The sequence below is a fragment of the Prinia subflava genome, chromosome 17, assembly GCF_021018805.1.
Source record: "Prinia subflava isolate CZ2003 ecotype Zambia chromosome 17, Cam_Psub_1.2, whole genome shotgun sequence".
Taxonomy (NCBI): Eukaryota; Metazoa; Chordata; class Aves; order Passeriformes; family Cisticolidae; genus Prinia; species Prinia subflava.
Genome location: NC_086263.1, coordinates 12985983 through 13008332, shown reverse-complemented (window position 1 = coordinate 13008332; position 22350 = coordinate 12985983). Strand labels below are relative to the sequence as shown.

The 22350-nt window shown below is 44.2% G+C and overlaps 1 protein-coding gene across 1 annotated transcript in view; it reads right to left on the bottom strand.

Annotated features, from left to right (window-relative positions):
• Nucleotides 1–576: 576 nt before the first annotated feature.
• Nucleotides 577–22350, bottom strand: part of FOXK1 (forkhead box K1) — a 55971-nt gene continuing 34197 nt past the window's right edge. The window contains exons 3-9 of the mRNA XM_063414661.1: nucleotides 19646–19802; nucleotides 18244–18390; nucleotides 16317–16510; nucleotides 15029–15195; nucleotides 14083–14364; nucleotides 11745–11969; nucleotides 577–9532 (exon numbers count right to left, since the gene is read on the bottom strand). Of these exons, the coding sequence (XP_063270731.1) occupies nucleotides 9312–9532; nucleotides 11745–11969; nucleotides 14083–14364; nucleotides 15029–15195; nucleotides 16317–16510; nucleotides 18244–18390; nucleotides 19646–19802 (1393 nt within the window). The 3' untranslated portion in view covers nucleotides 577–9311. The remainder of the gene's footprint in view (nucleotides 9533–11744; nucleotides 11970–14082; nucleotides 14365–15028; nucleotides 15196–16316; nucleotides 16511–18243; nucleotides 18391–19645; nucleotides 19803–22350) is intronic.

The window sequence follows — 22350 nt, the reverse complement described above, 5'->3', positions numbered from 1 at the left end:
TTACAGCTGCTTTATGACAATTGAGGCCTTAAAAGATATTCCTATTTAATTCTGGAGCTAAGAATGTTCAGCCAAAATAAACCCAGAACTTAAATTGTAGCTGCATTAGGAGGACAAAAGAGGAGAAGCCTAACTACAAGACAGATAAAGTACTGTTTTCTGACCTCACAGGCTTAAACGAAAACAATTATTCTAAATTACAGGGGAATAGTTAAACTTTCAAAATAACAATGTTTCCCTTCATGACAAAACAAAAGCTGGAGCTGGAGGAACAGTTTATAAGCCCCGGGGGAAACATCATGGATCTCAAACACACAAGTCCATATGTTCACTCTGCTGCGAGTCAACAGCTGCCCAAATAACTGACAAGGGATCAAAAGGGAGGTGTCTGAACTCTGAACACTGCAAGGTGTGCAGATACACACTTCCTTCCTGCATTAAAAAAAAAAATAAATAAAAGGAAAAAATATTAAACACACTGTCCCCTCATTGCTGCAGGAAACTCAGCCCCTCTGTGATGCTACACTGGGAGGATCCAAGTCTGTCACCCAAAAACAGCAAAGCAATTTCAGGGCATTTTCTCTTTCATATATAATTTTATTTCTGGTTATAGAAACAAATGCTAAGAGGAGAAGCAACATTCCCCAACCACATACATCAAATTAAGGTAACAGAACAGTTAAAATAAATGAAAAAAAAAAAAGTAGAAATTTAAACCTTTGTTATAGCTTTAAAATATTAACGTTCTCGATACATTAGAAATCACATTCAGATCTCAAATTACTTAAAAAAATGTATGGCTCTATATTAAAAAAACAAACAAACGAAACCACTGTATCCCATGTGATGTGGAAAGACAGGTCCTGCTCCTTGCATGCAGGATCCCACACCCTGGTGGGAGCCACGGCTGCCTTGAGCATCTCACAGGAGCAGGGCTGCAACATGGCCAGAGAAAGAGCATGAACTTCACATCCACTGCCCCACACGGAGCTTCCCCCTTGGGATACACACCTGCTTTTTAAAAAGCACTGGTAACGAAAACAAGTCACAAAAAAAAAAAAAAAAAAAAGAAAAACAACTTTTCATATCAGCTGTAAAAAAAACCAACCCCACAAACCCCAAAACATCTGGCTGGAGGTGTCTTGCACAGGCAACACCAGGAACTGAAATGCAAGCATGGCTTTAGGTTCCCCTTTCCATCACCTTCTTATTTTATAAAATAAGTGCCAAACCGAGGTGAAAGGGGTAAGGCTGGCCCAGATCTCTGCAGCAAACCCTTCTGTGAAGCCACTGAGGTATTTCAGGTTCTCCTCTCAGCCTTCCCCGGGGACTCGGTGGGAATGAGCATCTGCACAACAGGGGGAGAGTCGGATTCTTCTGGATTTGTTTTTTATTAGAGCAATTATTCAGAGTTGGATCTGAATCTCCAGCTTTACCATCCGTTGCTCATGCACAGCTTTTGATTTATCCCTAAACAGCTTTTAACAGTCCTTTGGATAACAGTCCTTTGGATAGCTACAGACTCTTAAAATGCTCTTTTTGGCTATGTGGAGGTTGGCTGGCAGGCTGGACAAGGCCAGCCTCAGCACAAACAGCATGTCCAGAACCCAACACAACATATGGTAAGATTTTCATATTTTAAAGTCATTTTCTGTATCGCTATATTTGAATGAGTTTGGTTTCGCTTTTGTTGGTTTTTCCTTTTTTTACATTCTGTTTTCTATTAAAGCAAAAAGATCTTACAAACAATACTCTGTTTCCCTCTACTTCAAGCCCATTTGAGAGAGAAAAAAAGGAGAGATTAAGCAAGTTTAGGTTTACAGTAATTCCATTGCTACAGAGCCAACTTAGCAGCCTGCCCACCTCCCAAGAGCAGCATATAAATCAGCAGAACATCAGGATGTTCTGCACCAGACTTTTAGCAGCAAGACAGTGAAACAGAAGGAATTCTCACTTTTTCTGCTCCATTTAAATCTCATTTTTCTTCAGCTACCAGACATTTCTCCTCACCATTGCCCTTAGCTTTAAGGAAGGCTCTGTCTGAGACTGCTTCAAGTGAAGCTGAGGTGGGGTAGAAGCAGGACAGAGAGGCCCAGATCACAGCATAACTTGGCAGCAGACACGAGGCAAAAACCAAATTATTAGTGGAACTCTGGGTTTCACAGGAGCTGTTTTCTGCTGGATGAGGAGGAAAGCTGCTTCCTTTCACTGCTCCTATGCTGGTCACTCCTCCTATCACCAACCCTGTCCTCCCTGCAGGACTGAAGCTCCATCACCAGCCAGTGATTGCTGAGGTGAAGCTTTCACTCGGATCCTCACAGAAAATTTCTGCTCCTGGAAGAGCAATTAGGGTTAGGAAGTCAAATATCACCTGCTTTTATTCTCAGAAGATCCAAGTGGTTCAAAATACACCCTTCTCTGAATTTAGTGATCCTTGTGGAATTAAACCACACCTGAACTTTGGCCAGTTTAGTAAAATTTACTCCCTGTGAATGGAAACATTAGAAAAACTCTTCTGTGTTTTTAAGGAGATCTAGACACACCTCACCCTACAAAGAGACAGAAGCATGAAAAAAGGAAAATAATCTCACCACAGAGGAGAAGAAACTATTTCCCAGTGCCCCAGTGTCAGCTTAGCCACCTGACAGGGAGGAACTCCTCAGCCTTACAGCATCCTCGTGGACACCCCACAAATCTCCTCCGTTAGAAATAAGGTCCCATTACTTACAGAGTAGAACCTGTAAAGAACTCCCTGATACTGCATCTAGAGAGCACTGCAGACAAGAAAGGATTCCAGCTGTCATTAGTGCCATTTGGGGGGTTTTCTTGCCAGAAAAGCAGGGTGGACTGGGGTTGCTGAAAGCAGGACAAGGCCAGAAGCAGGGATCCTACACAAGGAAGATGCAAGTACCAAGTTGCCTCTTCTGCTGTGCGAGAGGAATGAAAGCAATCACTGACGTAAAGCTGCTTCCACTGGCTGCTCACATTCTTTACAAAAATGGGTTCATGGTTCTTTCAGAGTCAGTGCCTGGTGCAGGAATTTACCAACATGCTGTATAAAAGTCTGTGTAAGTACCATTCAAGAGAAAGAAATAGTCGTGGACCATTTATATATCTATATTGACACACACGCTCACACACTCACACATTAATAAATATAAATTTTATGTTTACACAGATCTAATTTAATATTCTCAGAAAAAAAATATTTAAAGGGTTTCTTCCTTAGCTGCCACCCATGAATTGTCAATGGTTTTTTTCTGTCTTGAGAGCAAAGGAGTAGATTTGGCACAACTACCCTCGTGCTCTGAAACTTAAAGTGACATAAGGAGAGGACCAACCATACATTCTGAAAGGTTTTAATTCAGTGTTGGTAAATTGAAAAGGTATCAAAAGAATTTTCCAAACACATAAATACAAACGTCAGAAATTGATTAAAAATTTGGAATTTAAATATAGTGCTCCAAGAAAACCAGGTATTTTTCAAAATCTCTTGCTCAGGCCAAAGTAAAATGCTCCCTGGTGTAGTATTGCCCCATGAAAAACACCCCAACAGAGAAAGCCCACCCTCACAGCTACAGAATTCCCACTGCTGATTATGGCATGGGAATACACCCACACCTGGATCCACAAACAGTGCACTGACCTGCAAACAACCCACCCAGCACAGAGAGAGATGCTGATCTAACAAATCCCAGCCTGACAGCTGCCAGGCAGCCCAGAGAGATTCCCCAGCCACGTTTTGATCAGGTGCAGATCAACATGCAGGATGGCATTGCCTCCCAATGCCACCAGCTCCAGCAGTCCAGGTGACCTTGTAGTGTGACTGTTGTGCAGCACAGCTGGCTCCACAGCAAGCTCCACTTCCCAGCAGTAGTGTATGCCATAGTAGCAGCAGCTTGGGCATAATTTTTCACCCAGAAGGACACAAAAAGTTCTACAACAGATTGTTTACTCGTGTAACTGCAACCTAACACAAGAATCCTCGCCAGATGCAGAGCTTCAAGCAATGGAATTAAATTAGGAGTTGGATTAAAGGACTCTGGAGTTGACAGAAATAACTACAAATAGAGGGGGAAAACTGATGAGGAGAAGAAACAGGAGCTGCCCAAGAGACTGGCTGGCAAGAGAAGACAGATCACTTGCTGCAGGATGGCATTTGCAAACTCAAAAACTCACTGTGCAGCAAGGGCAAAATTATGAAGCAAGTCCTGTTCCATTAGAGGTTCATTCTTAATGCCCTAGTCCAACTTATTATTAGCAGGACTTAAAAACCTCAAAGATTTTGCAGCAGGTAGAAACTCGAGGCAAGTTCTGCACTGGATTGAAACTATCCCTTGATAAGATAAAGCACAGATATCTTTAAAAGTGATCAGGATCCTTCAGTGCTGCTTCCTGCTCAATAAGACCCAAGCTAGGACTGTCCCTTGGAAGACAGGGACAACATGGCTGCATCTGCACAAATGCAATCCAGTTCACTCTGTGATTTGTTCCTTACACTTAGATTTGTCTTGCAGCAAGAGAACAAGGAGGTACTGGGCTGTACTGGCAAAAGTGCAGCTACCAGGCCAAGGAAAAGGATTCCTCTTCCAACCCATCCAGGAATTCCACCTGATGAACAAAAAAGAGACCAAGACAACCAGGCTGGTTCAGCCTTAAGAGAAGGAAGCAAACTGGAAAATTCTTACAGGAATCTTCAAGTACCTATCTGCAACATGCAGAGGAGGCAGAGTTGGGTTCTCCTCAGAGGCAGGGAACAAATTCAGCTGCATGGGAAATTCTTCTCATGTTGCTGAGAAGTTTTCACCTTGTGTGGTGAGAGTGGATCCTCTAAGGAAAGCTACAGAACTGCTGCTAGGTGAAATCCGTGTCATCCAAGATCCCCAAACCCAGGTATAGCAGGGAAACACTTCTCCTTTCACCCTACATTTTGACATTCACTTACACACTAGCACACACCAGTGATACCAAATAAATACCCCCTTGCTAACACAGAGGAAAAGCTGCAACACCAACTGAACACCCCGAGCAGGCAGGAGAAGTGTTCCACACCACTCTGCAGGAGTTCAGGTCAGATGCTCTCATTTGCTTAGATACAGGGCCCTAGCCTTCTGTGCTTCAAATTTCATTCAATTGTGGGCATTTCCCTACTGATAAAGGGAAAAAAAATTTAGAAATTAACTCTGAATGACAACTCTAAGTCAGTACACAACACCAAACATGCAAAATCAAGTTTACTCCCCCCAAAATATGAAGCTAGACCATGACACTGATGGCAGAAGCACTGTAAGAGCTTTAGCTATTATTTCTTTCCTCTTACAAAAGCTTTAACATCTCTGAAAACACTCTCCTGAATACGCTCTGCCTAACAGTAACATGTCTAGAACACAGCATGAAAATGAATACAGGGTGACCAAATTGACCTTTCTCAACCTGCTCTGGAGCTCCATGTATTCCACAGGTATTTTCATCCTTGAGTCCTCAGGCAGAGCTTAATGCAAGGTGCTGCTCCTGTCAGTGGATAAAAATGACTGGATATGCTACAGGGGACAGCATTAATGGCATGGGGGAGGGAGGAATATGGGAAGGGAAAAGAGTTGAGAAGAATATATGAGCTAATCATGAACTTCAATTTTGTGCTCAGCACTGTGCTGTGTTATCACTAAATCAGATTAAATTGATCTTTCTCTAAAAAGCTTTTTGTATCATAAGAGCCAAGGTCAAGACAAACAACATGGAAATCCAGTGGAATAAAACAAAGAATGACTGCATTCAACTCCTGCAAACTGGGGCAAAGAAAGTTGCTATAAACTAACTGATCAAAGTAAAATTAGTCAATGTCATTGCCTGAGGTGGAAAAAAAAATCAATAGGGAATAGTGGAAAGTGAATTCATACATTAAGAACTTAGCTGTACACTTTTCCCAGGTCTAAGTTATTGCAGTTTAAATATTCAATATGCCTCGACCTTCATTACACAGACAGCAGAAAATCCAGTGAAGCCTCCACCTTCACTTCCCCTCAAACCTTCTTTAGTTAATGTAATTAAAGATGAGATGCAACTTTTTAGACAATAAAAACAAGTCAGATTATCAATTTAAAATAATTCAATTACTGCATATAACCATTAAGGTAAACATTTTCTTTCTAGTTGAAGACTTAATTCTAGCACCACATGAATTTTCATGCCTCTGCAGCCTGGAGAACCAGGACTGGTATGCACAAAGAATGGTGCTGTCTTAGAGACTGAGCAGTGTTGAAAGAATTCATCTTAAGGCTTGAAACAAGCTGTCTTCATCTCACTTGTTCTGGATGAGGACCACACTTTCCCACAGCTCTCAACACGATTTAGCAAGAACAGTTATTTTACCTGGTACCAGGCTATGTTTAGGCAAACTTACCAAAAAAAATCTGCAAGTGATGGGACTGCTTCCTACAGTAGCAGAGGGATGGAGCAGACAGATAAAGCAAAAACCCCTGACAGGATGAACTGACAAGTTCCTGACATCTCAAGCAGAAAGGGTGAATAGAACAAAGATATTTGCTTTTCCTCAACTCCCATTTGAACCAGCAGGCATTGTGAGCCACAAAAAGAAGAGCAAGTGTTATTCTGTTCTAAATACTCAGGAGGCAGATCTACACATGAGGATGGACTTTCAAGAGTATCTATAAAGCAGCAGCTTTATGGTGGATGAAAACATCGTCACTCAGCTGATGTCTTTGGTGCTGGATCAGTTTACAGAAGTTCAGGGCTTAATTATTTAGACTCTTCGAGAGAAAAGCATCAGCAAAGAAGAATCCACAGATTCTTGGCAGCTCCACATCCTGAGCAGTGTTATGTTGGTTTTTCATCTTGCTCTGACTCACCCAACATTCTGGAAAGCCGAGGACTCCTGTGCTTCCGGAGCGCTCCCCAGCCTCGGGGCTGCTTCAGAGGCGTGCCTGTACCTAAACCAGCAGTCACCCGAAAGTAATGACTCATCACAGACTGTGCTGCACTCTCACTTGTGCCTTCTGCCTTGAAGTTCATTTTATTGACTCCTGGCTTTGAAAAGGCTACAGAAAACAGAGCTAATCCATGTGCTTTTCCACTGCACCACACCTTGCCTTCCTAGCGGGAGACAGGACAGCTGGAGGCCAGCCTGCTTCAATTACTTTGTGGTCTCTAACAATTCTCCTTCACAAAACCATTTCAAAGTACTAAAATCCTATTTAATAACTTGTCACTAAGGGCACACACCTGAATTCTGAAAGCCCAGCTGAGATAAATGATCTGTCATGAATATTTTATGTACCTCTCTCCGCAGAAAGTAACCGCAAATCATGAGATCAAGAAATTCTTTTCCTTCTTTCAGCAATATTTCTCACAGAACAATGGACTTGAGAATTAAACATGTCTGGGTTTTATTCAAGTGGTGAGAATTGGTTATTGAATAGGATTTGGCAAAGACAAAGGAAACCTAGAAGGGAACAAGTGATGCCAGCTGTTACCTTGTGGATTTCCTCTCCAGATTCCAGCAGGCACTGAAGGGCTGAGCCTTACCCCTAATCCCCATGGATATGCTGACAGTATCATTTATGCACACTGGGGAAGGCTTTTTGCAGTGTTTCTGCAGTAGGTTTAGCCCCTCTGCCTTGTCAGACTGCACAGGACAGCAAACCAGTACAGATGGGGGATAGCAGAGGCACAGCCCACCCCTCCTAAGTCTCTCTTGTCACTGCCAAAGCTGTAACATTTGCTAAATTAAAAAAATCTCTGTGCTGCCAGAAGACATGTTAGCCAAGGGGACTGCAAAGGGTGTAAAGCCAAAGGGGTTTGCTGGAGGCTACAGGCACGGGATTTCTTTGCCACATAAGATGTCACAGGCACCCACTGCTGATGCGAGTCAGATCTGCCTTCCCCAGAAGAGATCCTTGTGCTACGTGAGGAGCCTGGAATACAGTTTGAGTAAAGGCCTCCTCCTGCTGGCCAGCCCAAATGGTCCTCAAGGCAGGAGAGATGGGAGAGGGAGCCAAGCAATGAAAGCAAACCTCCAAATCAATTCTGGTAAAACTGTTTGAAGACCTCCAGTGAGTTTTGCCACATGGAAAATAAAAGAGAAGTCTTTTGTCTTGGTCTACAACACCTTGACAGAATCTGAATGAACCATGGTATGACCTCTGCTGCCTCTCATCCAAGCCCTGAAGTTCTCTCTCCAAAGAATAACACAGGAATTTTGCTGGTAGCCATGGAAGAGGGTCAGCTCCTGATCACAGTCCCTCAAGCTCAGGACCCCACCACCAGCAGGAGGTGTAGGTGACTGCTTTAGTGCAGAACATCAACCAGGATTTTCTAAAGTTCACAAAGAGTGGCCATGCCTTCACCCACAGTGCTAATTTAACAAAAGCTGGTGCTGCACACAAGCTGTGATCAATCAAATGCACACAAAACCTCCTGGAGATACCCCTTCCCCATGTGATCCTCAGGCATCAAGATACTTTGGCTGTTCTCCAGAGCAAGTGATGAATAATTGTAAGAAATTATTTGTAAAGATACAAACCCCTTTGTTTTTAACATCTTTACAGGAACCATGTTAATACAGTTCCTCTGGCCTCCTATTCTCCCTCAGAGGGAATGGAGAGAAATTGCATCTGGAAATCCAGGTGGCTGAGCCCTGTAACTCTTCCTCCTGAATCCCCATATAAATAAACATTTATATTCAGAATTTTTTGTTTTAAAAAACCAGAATCATTTGCTGCTTTTTTTAAGCTTGGTACCATGTTTCCTTAAAATTGTTTTGAGATACTGCACCCATCTTTCAGCATTTGATTGCCTTAGGTGACCTTTTTAAATCAGTCCTATGGTTCAAAGCTCTCAGAAGTGTGGTATTAAGGCATACAACGTGAAGAGTTTTCTTTCCAGGGAGCAGACTGTATTTGTATTACATTCCTTTAGATTCTGAACTGCAAATCCCATCCCCTTGGAGCCAAAAGGGGAAAAGATAGTTAATAATATCCCAGCAGTCATACAATCAGTTGTCTGTATTTTTTTGACTCTTAAAAAAAAAATGAAAAAGGAAAAAAATATCCCATAAGTAGAGACAGAACAGAGTTCCAGATATGGGTTCTTGGGAGGGATTTTCCATTCTTTTTGGCACCTTGTGATTCTAACAGCTGTTGTCCTCCCATTGAAAAATCTGCCTTTAAAAAGAGCTCTTTACCAGCTGTGTTCTGAGCTGTTACAGTTGTGGTTGGTTTCCTGTGAAAGCTGCTTTAGGGCTCCTGCCATCCCATGCCCACCCCGCCATCACTCCAGCTCCTCCCACCGCTTCTTCATTCACTGGTTGCCTGTCCCTGTGGCACTGTGGATGTGATGACTCCAGTCTGGGCTGGCACTGCTCCACTGGGCTCCTCTATCCGTGCTCTTTTCACTTCGGGTTCACTGGAGGAGGCTGCTGCCGTCTCTTCGGTCCCTGGCTCGCAGACCCGGCTGACTACAACAGGAGTGGACGAGCTGGCCTGGGCTGCAAGGAGCTGCAGTGGATTTGTAAGAGCTGGGAAGGAGGAGAAGAGAGAGAAGCAGAATCAGTGGGGTGAAGCAGAACAAGTGTTTGGTATTCCAAGAAAAGCTAGAACACAAAATCCCACCATCAAACGTGACAGCTGGCACACGGTCGAGTGTTGTTTCCCAGTGCGTTTTCAAAGCCTGGCTTGCCTTGTCCTTCCCTCTCCCTCCACAACCTCAGTTTATCAGGTTTACCAAACCAGCAACAGCCCCTCTCACAGGAGAATTTCCTTCTTCCCATCCACCATCAAACAAGGCACTGCTAGCTCAGTATTTGTCCCCAGCACAGGAGGATCAAGCTATAGTTAAAATTACAGCACACCTCTTTGAGAGGTAGTTCTGATTGTAGGTGGCCAGAGAATTTCTCATTAATTCGAATATCCGTGTTCTGGGCCTTTTATTTGGAGGTTTAGAGGCTCTCTTGAGCCCTGTTTGCACAGGAAGAACAAACCAGGCTGTTGGGAAACAGAATCCAAATATTGAGTGCACTGACATCCCTCTTGTAAAAGGGGCAGGAAAGAGCTTACCCTAGACAACCACATGTGTTCCCATCAGAACACAGGAATTTCTGGCTCCCAATCTTGTATTGCAGTACTGACACAAAGTCTCACCCTCCCATTAATAAAAGTGGTAAGAAAAAAGATGATTTAAGTAATAATCCTCTGTAAAAATGTCTACAATTCCTGGTTCCAGACAGAGAATGTGCTTACACACTGACTTTGGCACACACCACTGCTTGGAAAACAAAACACACACAGTTTTTGGACTCTGCATCAATCAGAGAGGAAGCCAAAGGGGACTCAGGAAACAGCACATCCTCTGCCCTCCAGACTATTTGTAAAGGATGGAGTGACTGAACATCAGTGCTGTGTTCACTGCTAAACGCATGAAAAAAAAGAGCCCTAGGATAAATAAACAAAGCCAACAGAACAAAGGCCCTCAAAGTCCAGTAACTTCTACCAAGACATGAGAAGAAAGCTGCAGAGTATCCAGAGAATGAAGGGAAAAAAAATAGGGTAAAGATGAGGGCAGTCAGCAATTACAGTTAGTGACTTAGAGAACCTAAATCATGCAGTTGAAGAGAAGTTAACTTAGTACAGATGAGAGTCAAGAGACTCAGGCTTTGTTTTGTGAACCAGAAAATTTACTGCCACTTACTAAAAAACTCAGATGCAACTGGAATACTTCCCACTTTGATGAGAGTTTAAAAGTTTGGTGAGATTAAAATATTTTAACATAAAAATGCTAAATAAAAAACTGTCTGATTCTATATTAGACAAGTGCTATTGCTGGTTAGTAGAATCTTGATCTGATCTCTTAATATCTTATAATAATTGCATAAAAACCTTATCACTATCATTTTTTCATAGTTCTGATGAGATTCTTGCAATTCAAGTGCATGCCAGGTAATAAGTGTGTAGAGATGTGGCAGAAAATTCTGTAGAAACATTCCTACCTTCATGAAAGGCATCCAAAGCCCAGCAGTGCCCTTCATTTCAAACTCCCAAAAGCACCAGCCTGAGGCAGCAGAAGTGCTTGGCCTCTCAGTGAAAAAAGCCATAAGAAACTTGGATATTCCCATCCCCAACTGAGTAAAATCTGAGGTGCTGAGCAAGCACGAGGAGGCTGCCAAGACATGGCTTGTATGGAATTTCAAAACCCATGCTTGACAAATGACTAGAACACATCCTGTGTATACAAAAATCCTACAGTCCTTCACCAGGTGAAATAGATCTTGTTTCTCTCAGGCTCTAAGACTGTGAGATGGGGAAGTATGTTATTTTCTTATTACTCTACAGAGTCATGTTTCACAAGATCTAGAGAGCACCATGGAAATTTTATTATTTGGCATGCTGCAAGCAAAGGCTGTTGTTCAGAAGAAAAGAAGTGGAAACAGTCTCTCCACAAGAATCACTGACACTTTCAACAAGTAACCTCAAGAGGTAGAGAGTCTCAGTACTAATCACTGCATAGCCAAGGGCACAGGAAGGACAGAGCTTTTCTGCCTGAGAGCAAGGCTTTTCCCCCAGGAAACGGAGCAGAGGTGGACAGAAGGAAAATCCCACTGATTTACAGCACTAGAAGCGCAAGACTTGCAATACCTTTGAGATGGACACATGGAATAACTTGATACACAGAAAGCAAGAGGAGAAAACGCTTGCAGCTTTACACCCTGGCTGCTGAGCTGGGCGCAGACCCACCGTAGGCGCTGCCGGCGATGCTGTTGGTGGGCACGGCGTGTTTGCCGTTCTGGGTGACGGCGCGCACCGGGAGCTGGTGCTGCCCCAGGGCCACGGGAGCTGCCTGCTGCAGGATGGTGACAGTCTGACCAGGGACACCCTGGGCCATCTGGCTGGCCACTGTCTGGATGACGCGGCTGGCCGCGGGGATGGTGGCAAACGCGATCGTTGGCTTCTCGTCCATGCCTGTGGAGAGCAGAGGGGACAAGGATCAGTCGCTGCCCTGGCTTACAGGCACGTTTTATTCTCATTAACACCCCAGGATTACAATACCTCAGCACTACAGAAGGTCAGGGATGAATATTTGGACACACTAAAATATTCTCTATGGCACATTTACTCTACCAATAATAAGAACATTTTTCTTACAGCATAAGTCACAAGAAAAATTTTAAAAAATCAAACCCATTAATTTGACCCTTTGCCCTAAAAAGGCATCACCTCCCTTATTGGCACATCACAGCTGTGATATGGACAGCAAGCACTGCAAATCTCAGAGCTTACTTTGCAATTTCAAACAAACTGGCCTGACTTTCAATACCACACAGCAGGAGAAAGCATTAAGATCTTAATGCCTGGAGCCAAAAGTCTGCAGCAGCTTGCTGTCAGGCTTGCATGAAGGCTGATTTACAAGGAGGTCTTTCCACAATTGCCAGCTTTTGCTGTGGAAATATAGGAAAAAACCAGGATGGAGGAAAAATAAAAAATAAAAAAGGAGAGCAGAGTTCCTGCACAGAGGTAACTGCTTGAGAATACTAAATCACTTTTCTCACTTCCCAAGATAAGTAAGGGGTCAATTCAGCAGGTATGCAACAGATACAGGACAGAATCCTGCCAGACATGCAGGAAAGGAGAGGAACCACTCTTCCAGGGGCTCTGTGGGTCTCAAAGGAGAGAGGGCAGGAAGCACAATCTCACTAGTCCTATAAGAAAAGAAGATCTCTCCAATTTTGACATTTACACACAACAAGAGTGGAGTTAGATGGGACATAAGCACTGAGCTGAAACCTGCAGGAAAGCTGATGGGAATGAGGAGAGAAAAGGCAAGGAAAGCAAGGAATGCAGGAGGGAAAATGCAGCAAGCAGGGAAAGTAGAGACTAGAAAAGGATATGAGTGGGACAAACAGGGAAAGAACAGGCAACAGCAAGAAGCAGTGAATGAAAGAAGGGAGCAGGTGACAGGCAGCTGCAACTCTCAGCGCTTGAGGAACACGTATGGGATCCAGACAGGAATTTCTAGAGAATGCAAGTGAAACTCAAGCAAGATAACTAGTGCTAAACTAAAAATGCCAGTGGTCCTGCTGCTGCAAGAAGGGAAGCTCTTTGTCATTTTTTCCTTCCCTTAGAGAGAGGGACCATTGTCCTACTGCCCACATAAAAGCAGTCAGAGAAACCAGCCTTGCTGCTGGTACAACATAAACTGACCTTGGAGCACTAAGACCTTCTGAAAGGGGAAGCAGACAAGGTGTTGTCTAGATCACAGCAAGAGAATATTTAACTCACTAAATCCCCCAAGGGTGGAATTTGCAGCTTAGGGACAAAAAGAGGCCTTTGTTCTAACTGGTTTTTGAAGATTGCTTTAAAGGGGTTCTGCCTGCCCTTGCAGAAGCACATGCTTTCCTCTAGGAATCCAGGCCTGCAGAAAAGAAGGGCTCAATCATTTATTTACAAAGCCATCCTGAAGCAGAGTTGCAGCCTTTCCCAGGCTCTCTCCTTTGGCTTTCATAGCTAATATACAGGCTTAATACTGGTATTGGGGATAATTACAAAAGCATGGAGAGACAGGACAAGGAGGAATGGCATCAAACTGAAAAACCAGGTACAGAAATTAGGAAGAAATTCTTCCCTGTGAGGGAGGGGAGGCCCTGGCACAGGCTGTCCACAGAAGCTGTGGCTGCCCCATCCCTGGAAGTGTCCAAGGCCAGGCTGGACAGGGCTTGGAGCAACCTGGGATGGTGGAAGGTGTCTCTGCCCATGGCAGGGGGATTGGAATGATATTCAAGGTACCCTCCAATCCAGATCACTCTATGGTTCTATGGTAATAAGCAAATTTTAAGCACTGCATGTTTTCTCAGGCTCCAAAGCCTGTTAGTTTTGTTCACCAGGAGACAAGGGAACACAGCTGTCCTGCTCTCTGGTGGAGACAAAAAATGGATGAGCTCTCACTTGGTTTAAGTTTTACCTGGAGGAACATCTTTTTTACCAGCTCAATGCCCAGGGAGTGAAAATGTTCAACCACTCTCCCCTCTGAGCCTGCTCAAGATTTATTAGCAGAGCAGCAAGGGAGGTGAAACGCTACCTCGGTGGTCACCAGCTAAGTCCAACACTGCTCCTGCAGCTTCATGAGCTCCTCCTGCTGTGCCCTGGTTTGTGAGGATGTATCCGTTGGCAGAGTTGGCAGAGGAGGTCACCACTCGGACCATGGTGACAGTGGGAGCTTGTTGAACGACGTGGATTGCGTGGCATGGAGGCTGCTGAGAAGTCACTATGGATGCTGGCATGTAGGCCACTGGTTTGGCCACCAGCGTGGATGGGCGGGGAGGAACAGCCATAATCACTGGCTGGGCACTCACTGGAGATCCTGAATAGAAAAGAGAAGCAAAGGTTAACAAAAAGACCCCCATTTATTTCATCTGTGCACTACCAGTCTACTCAGTGCTTCAGCACTGGCAGCAATGGAGGTAGAAACAAACAAACAAAAAAAAATCAAGCCTTCAAAAATACCACCTTCAAACTTCTCCCTATGTACAAAAATCTTACTTGTCATCTAAGCATATTTCTGTGAATAAAGCCATAAGAAACATAAAGAAAATACCCCAAACCAAGCTTTCCTTAATGAGCTTTGCCTTCCAATCTCACCCTACACCCAGGTCAGTACAGCTGACAAGCAGACATTTACCAGGCCCTGGCCACAGCACCAGAGCTTGGTGTAGCCAAGCTGATCTTATCCAGAGGCTGGTAAATGCCAGCAAGTGAGCTGTGTGCAGCCATGGCTACTCTGCTTCAGCTCTGTACAGCCACCTAGCTCAGGGTTAGCTCAGCTGTCTCTACACATTCTGCCCCTCAGCCAAAGAGGAGTAAGAAAATCAGTTTAAAGTTGTACTTGCACCATCGGTCTCTTCCACAACAAAGTGGAAACAGAGTCCTGGATCCCCCAAAGGACACTGCAGAAGCCTCCCTGTGGTGTCCTCAGCATGGCACACGGGGCAAGTGAGCAGCCAGCCTCTGGAACAAGAGCTACTCACCGGGTGCGCTCTGGGAATACCGATACTCTGGAACTGAGGCTAGCTTTGACCCAAAGTCGTGATCGTGCGGAATGGGTGAGCCCTCCCGTGACAGGCACTCTGGAGTCTGTAGGCCACTAGAGTGAGGGGACAGCAGGCCAGGGTGAGTAGGGGAGGCAGGAGCACTCCTGAAACACCAAAACACAGTGTTGGCACGTGCAGATGCATTTTGACCACGAGACAGCAGCAGAGACCTGGAGTTATGTCCAGCACAGGATTCTCTAGGAAGGACAGCCTTTCCTCCACACCACCCACCGCAGTCCTGCTGGGAAGAGCTGGAAGGTACACAGGGACCCCCAAAACACTCCAGCTCCAGATACTGCTGTGTTATTCCTTGCTGAAGGAAACTGGAGCCTTCAGAGTAGGGTTAGCATTTCATTGTCAGACCCACTGCTGACAGAGAATCCTCAAATGCCGCACGCTCACATCAGTTTTATAACTTCAAGTCATTCTCAAAGAACCTATGTCAGAGTTTGAGAGTGACAGGGAGAAGAAGATGCAAGTAGAGGCAAGTGTCTGGCCCTGCATATGCTTACAGAGCAGTTACTTTCCCTTCTCCCTCTTGCCTCCCTCCCCAAACACTTGGTTTCCTCTCTGGTCCCAAACACGTGAGGAACTGCACATTTCTTCAATGATAAACCAGAATAAAAAGCTGAAACAATCTCCTCCTGTTTCCCCCACATTTTAACAGAGAAAACAGGAGGTGTGGGAGGAATGTTCCATGAAACTGCTCCAGCTAGTGCTGAATTCCAAGTCTTCTCCTCACAGCTACAAGGCTCAAAGAAGCTGTCATTGCACAAGGCAGTGGAGCTGAGTGGAGCAGCCACACAGACCTCCCGTTGCTTCACTGCTGACAACCACCATCAACCTGATCTTCCCTATAGGAGAGTGTTTTAAATACCACAGAAGTTATTCCCACTATGATCTAATCCACATCTAAACACAGCTTTCCTGAAATCAGAGATTGGCATCTGAAAACACTCACTCCAGTGATAACTGCTTTGAATTTCTTTGAAATGATGCCAAAACAGATATGTTATTTGATGCATTTTTGCAGTTTGATTCTGGATTTTTTTTTTGTTAATCACTTAAGAAGTCAGAACAATTTTCAGATTAGGCCTCAGGACTAACTACATCATCTCTCAAACTACAAACAGAAGCAAAGTTTACTCACTGTACTTCAGGAGAAGTTCTAGTTTATTTTCTTTGTAATGAGTTTGGCAGAGAGATGAGAGGAAATTGAAGTTACCTGGAGGAGAGAGGCCCAAAAGGTGTTCGGAAGCAGGACACTCCTCTTTGCCTTCTTTTTCTAAATGCTTGTTCTACAAGTTTGGCTTCAGAGGCAGGGTCAATTCGCCAAAAGGAGCCTTTTCCAGGCTCCTCTTGGGAGCGTGGGACTTTAATAAAGTAACGGTTCAAGGAGAGGTTGTGCCGAATGGAATTCTGCAGGAAGCAGAGGAATGAGGTGATTATTTTGCCATGAACAAGTATGTAACAAAGACAAATGGGCTGCACCACACAGGTTGGAAAGATAAATCCACACTGCCAGAATCAGTGTTGAAGGTAGAAACAAGTCACTCAATTCACACAGCTCCAAAGTAACAGGAGAACAGCAGGAGAAAAGCTGGGGGAAAGTGTCAGAGTTTCTCCTAACCAAGCTGAAAGAAGGGTTTGCTTGGTATTAACCATTACTTAAATACATCTGGAGCCAGGCAGAGCAGTGACTTCTCTGTGGAAAGCCATGAAAGCAGAGCTTTTGCTGAGGCAGGGGGAAATCACTACAAACCACATCAGAACTCTCTCAAAAGACAAGCTTTATTCTCGGCAAGTGGAAAAAGTTGCCCGAGCCTGTGCTAACTGCTCACCTGCCAAACGATTACCAGGGTGCCCAAACATGCCCTAGAGGACACTGCATCTCACAGTGATCACAATGCAAGGCAGCCAACATGCCCTCAGCCAGCTCTGGGAGGAATCCATGAGCTGTGTGGCACTCTGCAGCTCTCTACATGATGACAACACTGTTTATCCTTTCCACTGCAACAGCCCACCTCTTACAGGGCACAGCGCTGCCTTTTGGGCTAGGGAAGGGCTCAGTAAGGCTCTGTGTGCACAAACTCATCCCTCTTCCACTTTCAAAACAAAACAAAAGCTTTTCTAGTGGGTTTAGACAATCTCTTCACTGGTGAAGCCTCACAATGCCACAGGAGAGGAGAGAAAAAGGCAACTTCACTCCCTGCTGAAATGCAGCTCTCTGAAGCAGGATGCAGCAACTGGTTCACAAAGCACAACTCTGCCGAGCAGGTTGGGGCAGGAAGTGAATTCCACAATTAATTAGAACTGCAGGGGAAAGCCAGGGAGGCAGAAATGTATTTATTCCAACTGAACTCAAAGTGCACCAAGCAGTACTGCTCCTGCCAGTTGCACACAGTGAAATCAGCAGCTGCGAGAGCCTTTGCAGCTGTATTAGTGTATTACACTCAAATGCCAACACCCATGGCAGAGGTGTGATGCCAAGAAAATGCCTGAAAGCAGGTGGAGTTGAGGTTCCTGAAACTTTGGAAACAGCCCTCAAGTGAACACTGAAGTTTGATTTAGCATGTGTTAACTACATCCAAGCTCTCCTCCGAAGCTGCTCAGGTTTCCTTGAGTACCACAAGGAGTGCATGGACTCCCAGTTTCCCAAATTCCCACTCAAATTCACAACTTGCAAACTGTGACTTAGGCAGTGCAGTTGATAAACTGGGAAAACAAAACATCCATAATGATTTAAGGTGCTGTGATTAAAAACTGGAGCCTCAGTTTTAGGTTGGATATCCTGTGCTTGGAGAAATCATGCCAAAGATGAGGTGAAGGATTAAGCAAATATCTGTATTTATTTGGAATGACTTGATAGCAAGGATGTAGGGAGATAAAACACAAAATGAAAGATACATGACTACAGCATTAAGGAGGAACCAGAGAGCCCAACAGTAACACATTACATCGCCCTACAAAGTATTCAAAAAACCCCAAACTAATCACCCACAAATGAACTAGTCAGCTGGTGTTAAACAAATTCACTCTGGGAACAGTCAAAGCAGCTCTATTCCCAGTGCCCCAAATCTTTAATAAATGCATTTCAAAGCAGATAAGCCATGTCAAAGTAGTTTAAAAGCTTGTCAGTGTCAAGAACTCACCTGCCAGCCCTTGTCAGCAGTCCTGTAATATGGATAATGCTTGGTAATGTGGGCATAGATCCCACTTAGTGTTAATTGCCTGTCCTGTGCTGAAGATATAGCCTGCACAATTAGCTGAGCATAAGAATAGGGTGGCTTGGATTCATCCTAAGCAAGAAAAACAAACAAACAAAAATTTAGTCAGTAGCAAAGAATTCCTACACTGCAGTGTACCACAACCCAAACTTAAAAAACACATTGGGCTGTAATTTTCACTGCTGCCAAGGGAGCAGCAGGGCAGCTAAGAGAGCATCAGCTCTCCCTTTGCTGTTTTATGCTGCCACTGTCCCATTTAGCACAAGCATTTGTGTGCAAACAGAGCTACAGGGCTGAGTCAGATGAAAGTATCTTCATCTCCACAAACACACATAAACCCCAACTTCAATCTGATTCCATTCCCCACCAAATTTCTCACACGTGCTTACACCTGCACAAGGAAAGGGCTCCACACAGCAATTGCAATGAAGAAATAAGAATATAAGTACATTCACTGCTTTGTGTTCATGAATTAAAGCCTTCAGTTCTGCCCAGCTACAGCTCCACTCTGCTAGAAGGGTTTCAGGCAGTTGTTATCAGCCCTCCTCCCAGCAACAAGCCCAACATGAAACCTGATCCTAACCCCTTCCCTTCTCCAGCAGGATTTGTTTCATTCTAGGATTTAATTTGTTTGCTAGATCTCGTATTTCCAACTTTTCCCATTAGTCCATCCAGAATAACCCTTCTTGTCTCAAGGGAGAATTCAGTCTACAAAATAAAAGCCATCTACTAGTGAGCTCCTCCACCCAAGCCCAAATCAGGTGGTTTTGGATATGGAACTTTTAACTTTGATCTGAAGATCAGCTCACCAAAATTACATTTTATCATTCTAACGAAGTCATTTTTTAATCTAAATCCCACTTGCTACTCTCCTCGTTTAACACCTACTTGGCAGGCCTTCATGTTTGTTTTAAAGTCTGACTACAGACTTCTCATGACAAGGATCTGGTTTCTTCCCCTGCTTCTGCTTTCTCCAACTGTGTTTTGCAAAATACCATTAATTAAAAGAAGAAAATGAGATGCTGAATTTTATGTGCTTCTTCTTTACGGGATCTTGATTTATCAAATAAGCAAAAAAAATACTCCTGCTTGAACACTTTAGTGAGTGATTTGAACACATTTTGGGCAGCTAAACAAGCAGAGACTACCACTAAGCCAAGCACAGTTTGAAGGAATGACCCCAAACCCCTGAAGGACACTGTGCACAGCACCCTTATGGCCAGGGTGTTCTTAAACCCCTTTTAACCCTAACCAGGACTAGCACTAAAGCCCCAGGTTTTAGTAATCCCCCAAGGAGCACTGCTGGGTAAGTAATGTTTGTGTGAACCTTTGGGCTGTCCCCGCCAGATGCATCTGCCTGCTGCTCTGACGCTGCCTTTGCCGCATACTCTGCTGCCAGCTGCAGATCCGAGGTAATGTTGTGAACAAAACGATATCCTGAGGATCCAGCACCACGTGGACTGGCTGGGCAAGAGTTGGGAACACTGCAGAAGCAAAAAAAATGAAAAAGAAAAAAAAAAAAGAAATGCAGTTGTTACTTCATTTATTACAAAGGCACGCAGTTCTTACTCTCGAAGGTACAGTAAAGCTCTCTGGTCATGGAGAAGCAAATGCAATGGCCTTACTTTTGCCCCTGTGGCTTATCCAAAGCCCAGACAGATTGAGAAAAAAACCCACCAGAGATAAAATTGGAATTTCTACAAAATCCTCACACTCTCTGCCACATACACTTCCTGCAGTCACAACAGAGCAGTGTTTCAAAGTATTAAACAACTCCTTTGTGTTTAGAGAAGCACTTAAAACTTCAAACAACACACAGCGTATCAGGGATGGATATTTAAGTAAAAGAACAGTTTGTTATTATGACTCGTTAAGCAACAACACACCAATCTCCTTGTAAAACAGATAATATTCAATCAATCCCTCTAACAGCCAGTTCTACAGTACCAGAGCTGAAGCACCCAGAGCAGGGATGTGCCATGAAGGTCCCTAACACCCCATGTGAGCTTCAAGAGACAGTGCCCTGCCACCACAGAGCTGCAGACAGCCAGCAAAGGGGAGCTGCACTCACTGCCTGCACACAGAGGTGGCCCAACATGAGCTGTGGCTGGAAAAGGCACATTCAGAGTGGCAGGGCCACCACAAGATGGCATTACAGGAACGGCGACTGAGCACCACAGGCTGTGAGAAAGGTGATAAAATGCTGCAAACACATAAAAGGGGGCTGTAATTTGCAGTATCACTCAGGCACGCAGTAGTGAGTGCTACAAGATGAGAACTAATTAGAAAGGCTTGTCTAGGGATCACATGTCCTTGATTTGCAGGGTTGGAAGAATCAAAGAATGGTTTGGATTGGAAGAGACCCTAAAGATCACCTTGTTCCAACCCCCTGCCACAGGCAGGGACACCTTCCACTGGACCAGGTTTTTCCAAGCCTCATCCAACCTGGCCTGGAAGGATGGGAGGAGAGGGATCAGTCTGGGAAGCTGAAGTTCCCTTTTTCTGTCTCTCCCTTGTCCTGTGCTGTCCAGAATTGAGGGATTCAGTGCCAGAACAGCAGGATGCACAGCCAAATCCCAGGATTACAAATGTCTTCTAGGAGCAGAGAAACAGTAAACAAGAAAGCAAACCAATACACAGAAGATTTACATAGCAAAACAAGCAGTTCAAATTGTATGAAAAGATGCAAATTGAAGCTCACAGCTGGAACTAGAATTCAGTAAAACTGGCATAAACAATCCTCTTACTGGTGAAGAGCCCGATAACTGACACAAACAAATGCTGAGACTCATCAGAGCACTACATCAAATGCTGTATGAAAAAACACAGAACACGGTCCCTTCCTCATAAGGTGACTGTCTGGATAGCTTCCCCCAAACACTTCAGGGATGCAGAGACAACCCTTGTGTGCTCAGTGGGCAATACCCTGGGTGCAGAAGCAATTTGTCAGTGTAAGGAATGACCATTTCTGACCACAGTCCAGCCTGTAAACTGAGAAGTGCTGCTACTCCTTGTGGTGTCTGCAAATGGCTGCAGTGCTGAGCTCAGCACAACCCACACTGGTTTCTTTTAAAAGTGAATTACAGAATGGGGGGGGCAGAGAAAAGGCAGCAGAAGTATCCAGCCACAACAAACCCTTGCAACAGGAACCCAAGCTCACCCCTGTCCCATATACCAGCCTTGTACAGCACCTGGTAACCCTTTCAGTGCCCACCAATAGTCCTGGGCATTAATGAGTGATGCTGTTCAGGAGCACAGCAGAAGGTGCTTTTCTTTCACTGAGAAAAGCAGAAGGCAAAGCTTTCAGGTACTGCAAGGCAAAAAAGATTGAGGAGCCCATACTTATAGATCTCCCCTTGCCAGAGATAAAGGCATTTCTTACCCAGCCTTTCAAAGAGTAGAGACCCATTTGTGCAGGAAAATGAATGAAAATTTGCTACTCTAAGCTTTGGAAGTGGGTAATACTAAACCACAGAAGACACTCTTGATGTCTTAGTATTTGCATGAGGAGCTGGTGTGAATTTAATTATTCTGCTGTCATTTTTCAATAGCTTCCTCACATACACACTTCTTATAATGTGCAGATAATTACAACCGAAAGCCATTTTCATACATGAAACAATGACAAACCAAAAACACAGCAATTCTTTTTGTGTTTGGCACCCGAGCAATTATTGTAACACACAGGCTAGAAATGGAACAGGATGAAACAGAGTTTTCTGATTTTATTTGTCTGCAGAAATACACAAACAGCAAACCACAGAGAAAGATGCCAAAACTCAGGACAAAGATACAGAAGAGAGAAATGTTCTCCAACAAATCCATGCTCTGGAGAGCCATATTTATTGCTTTTTCTTTTCCTCTTTAATAAATACATAAATAAAAACAGATAAAAGAATTTATTCCTTTATTCAAGATCAGTAGAGCAAGCAGCTCAGTTTTTGCCTCTCCAGCTCTAGCTTCTGAATTTTTGTTTCAACAAACAAACAAAAAAAAAGGGAGAAACTCATCCCTTGCAGGGCTGTGATTCTC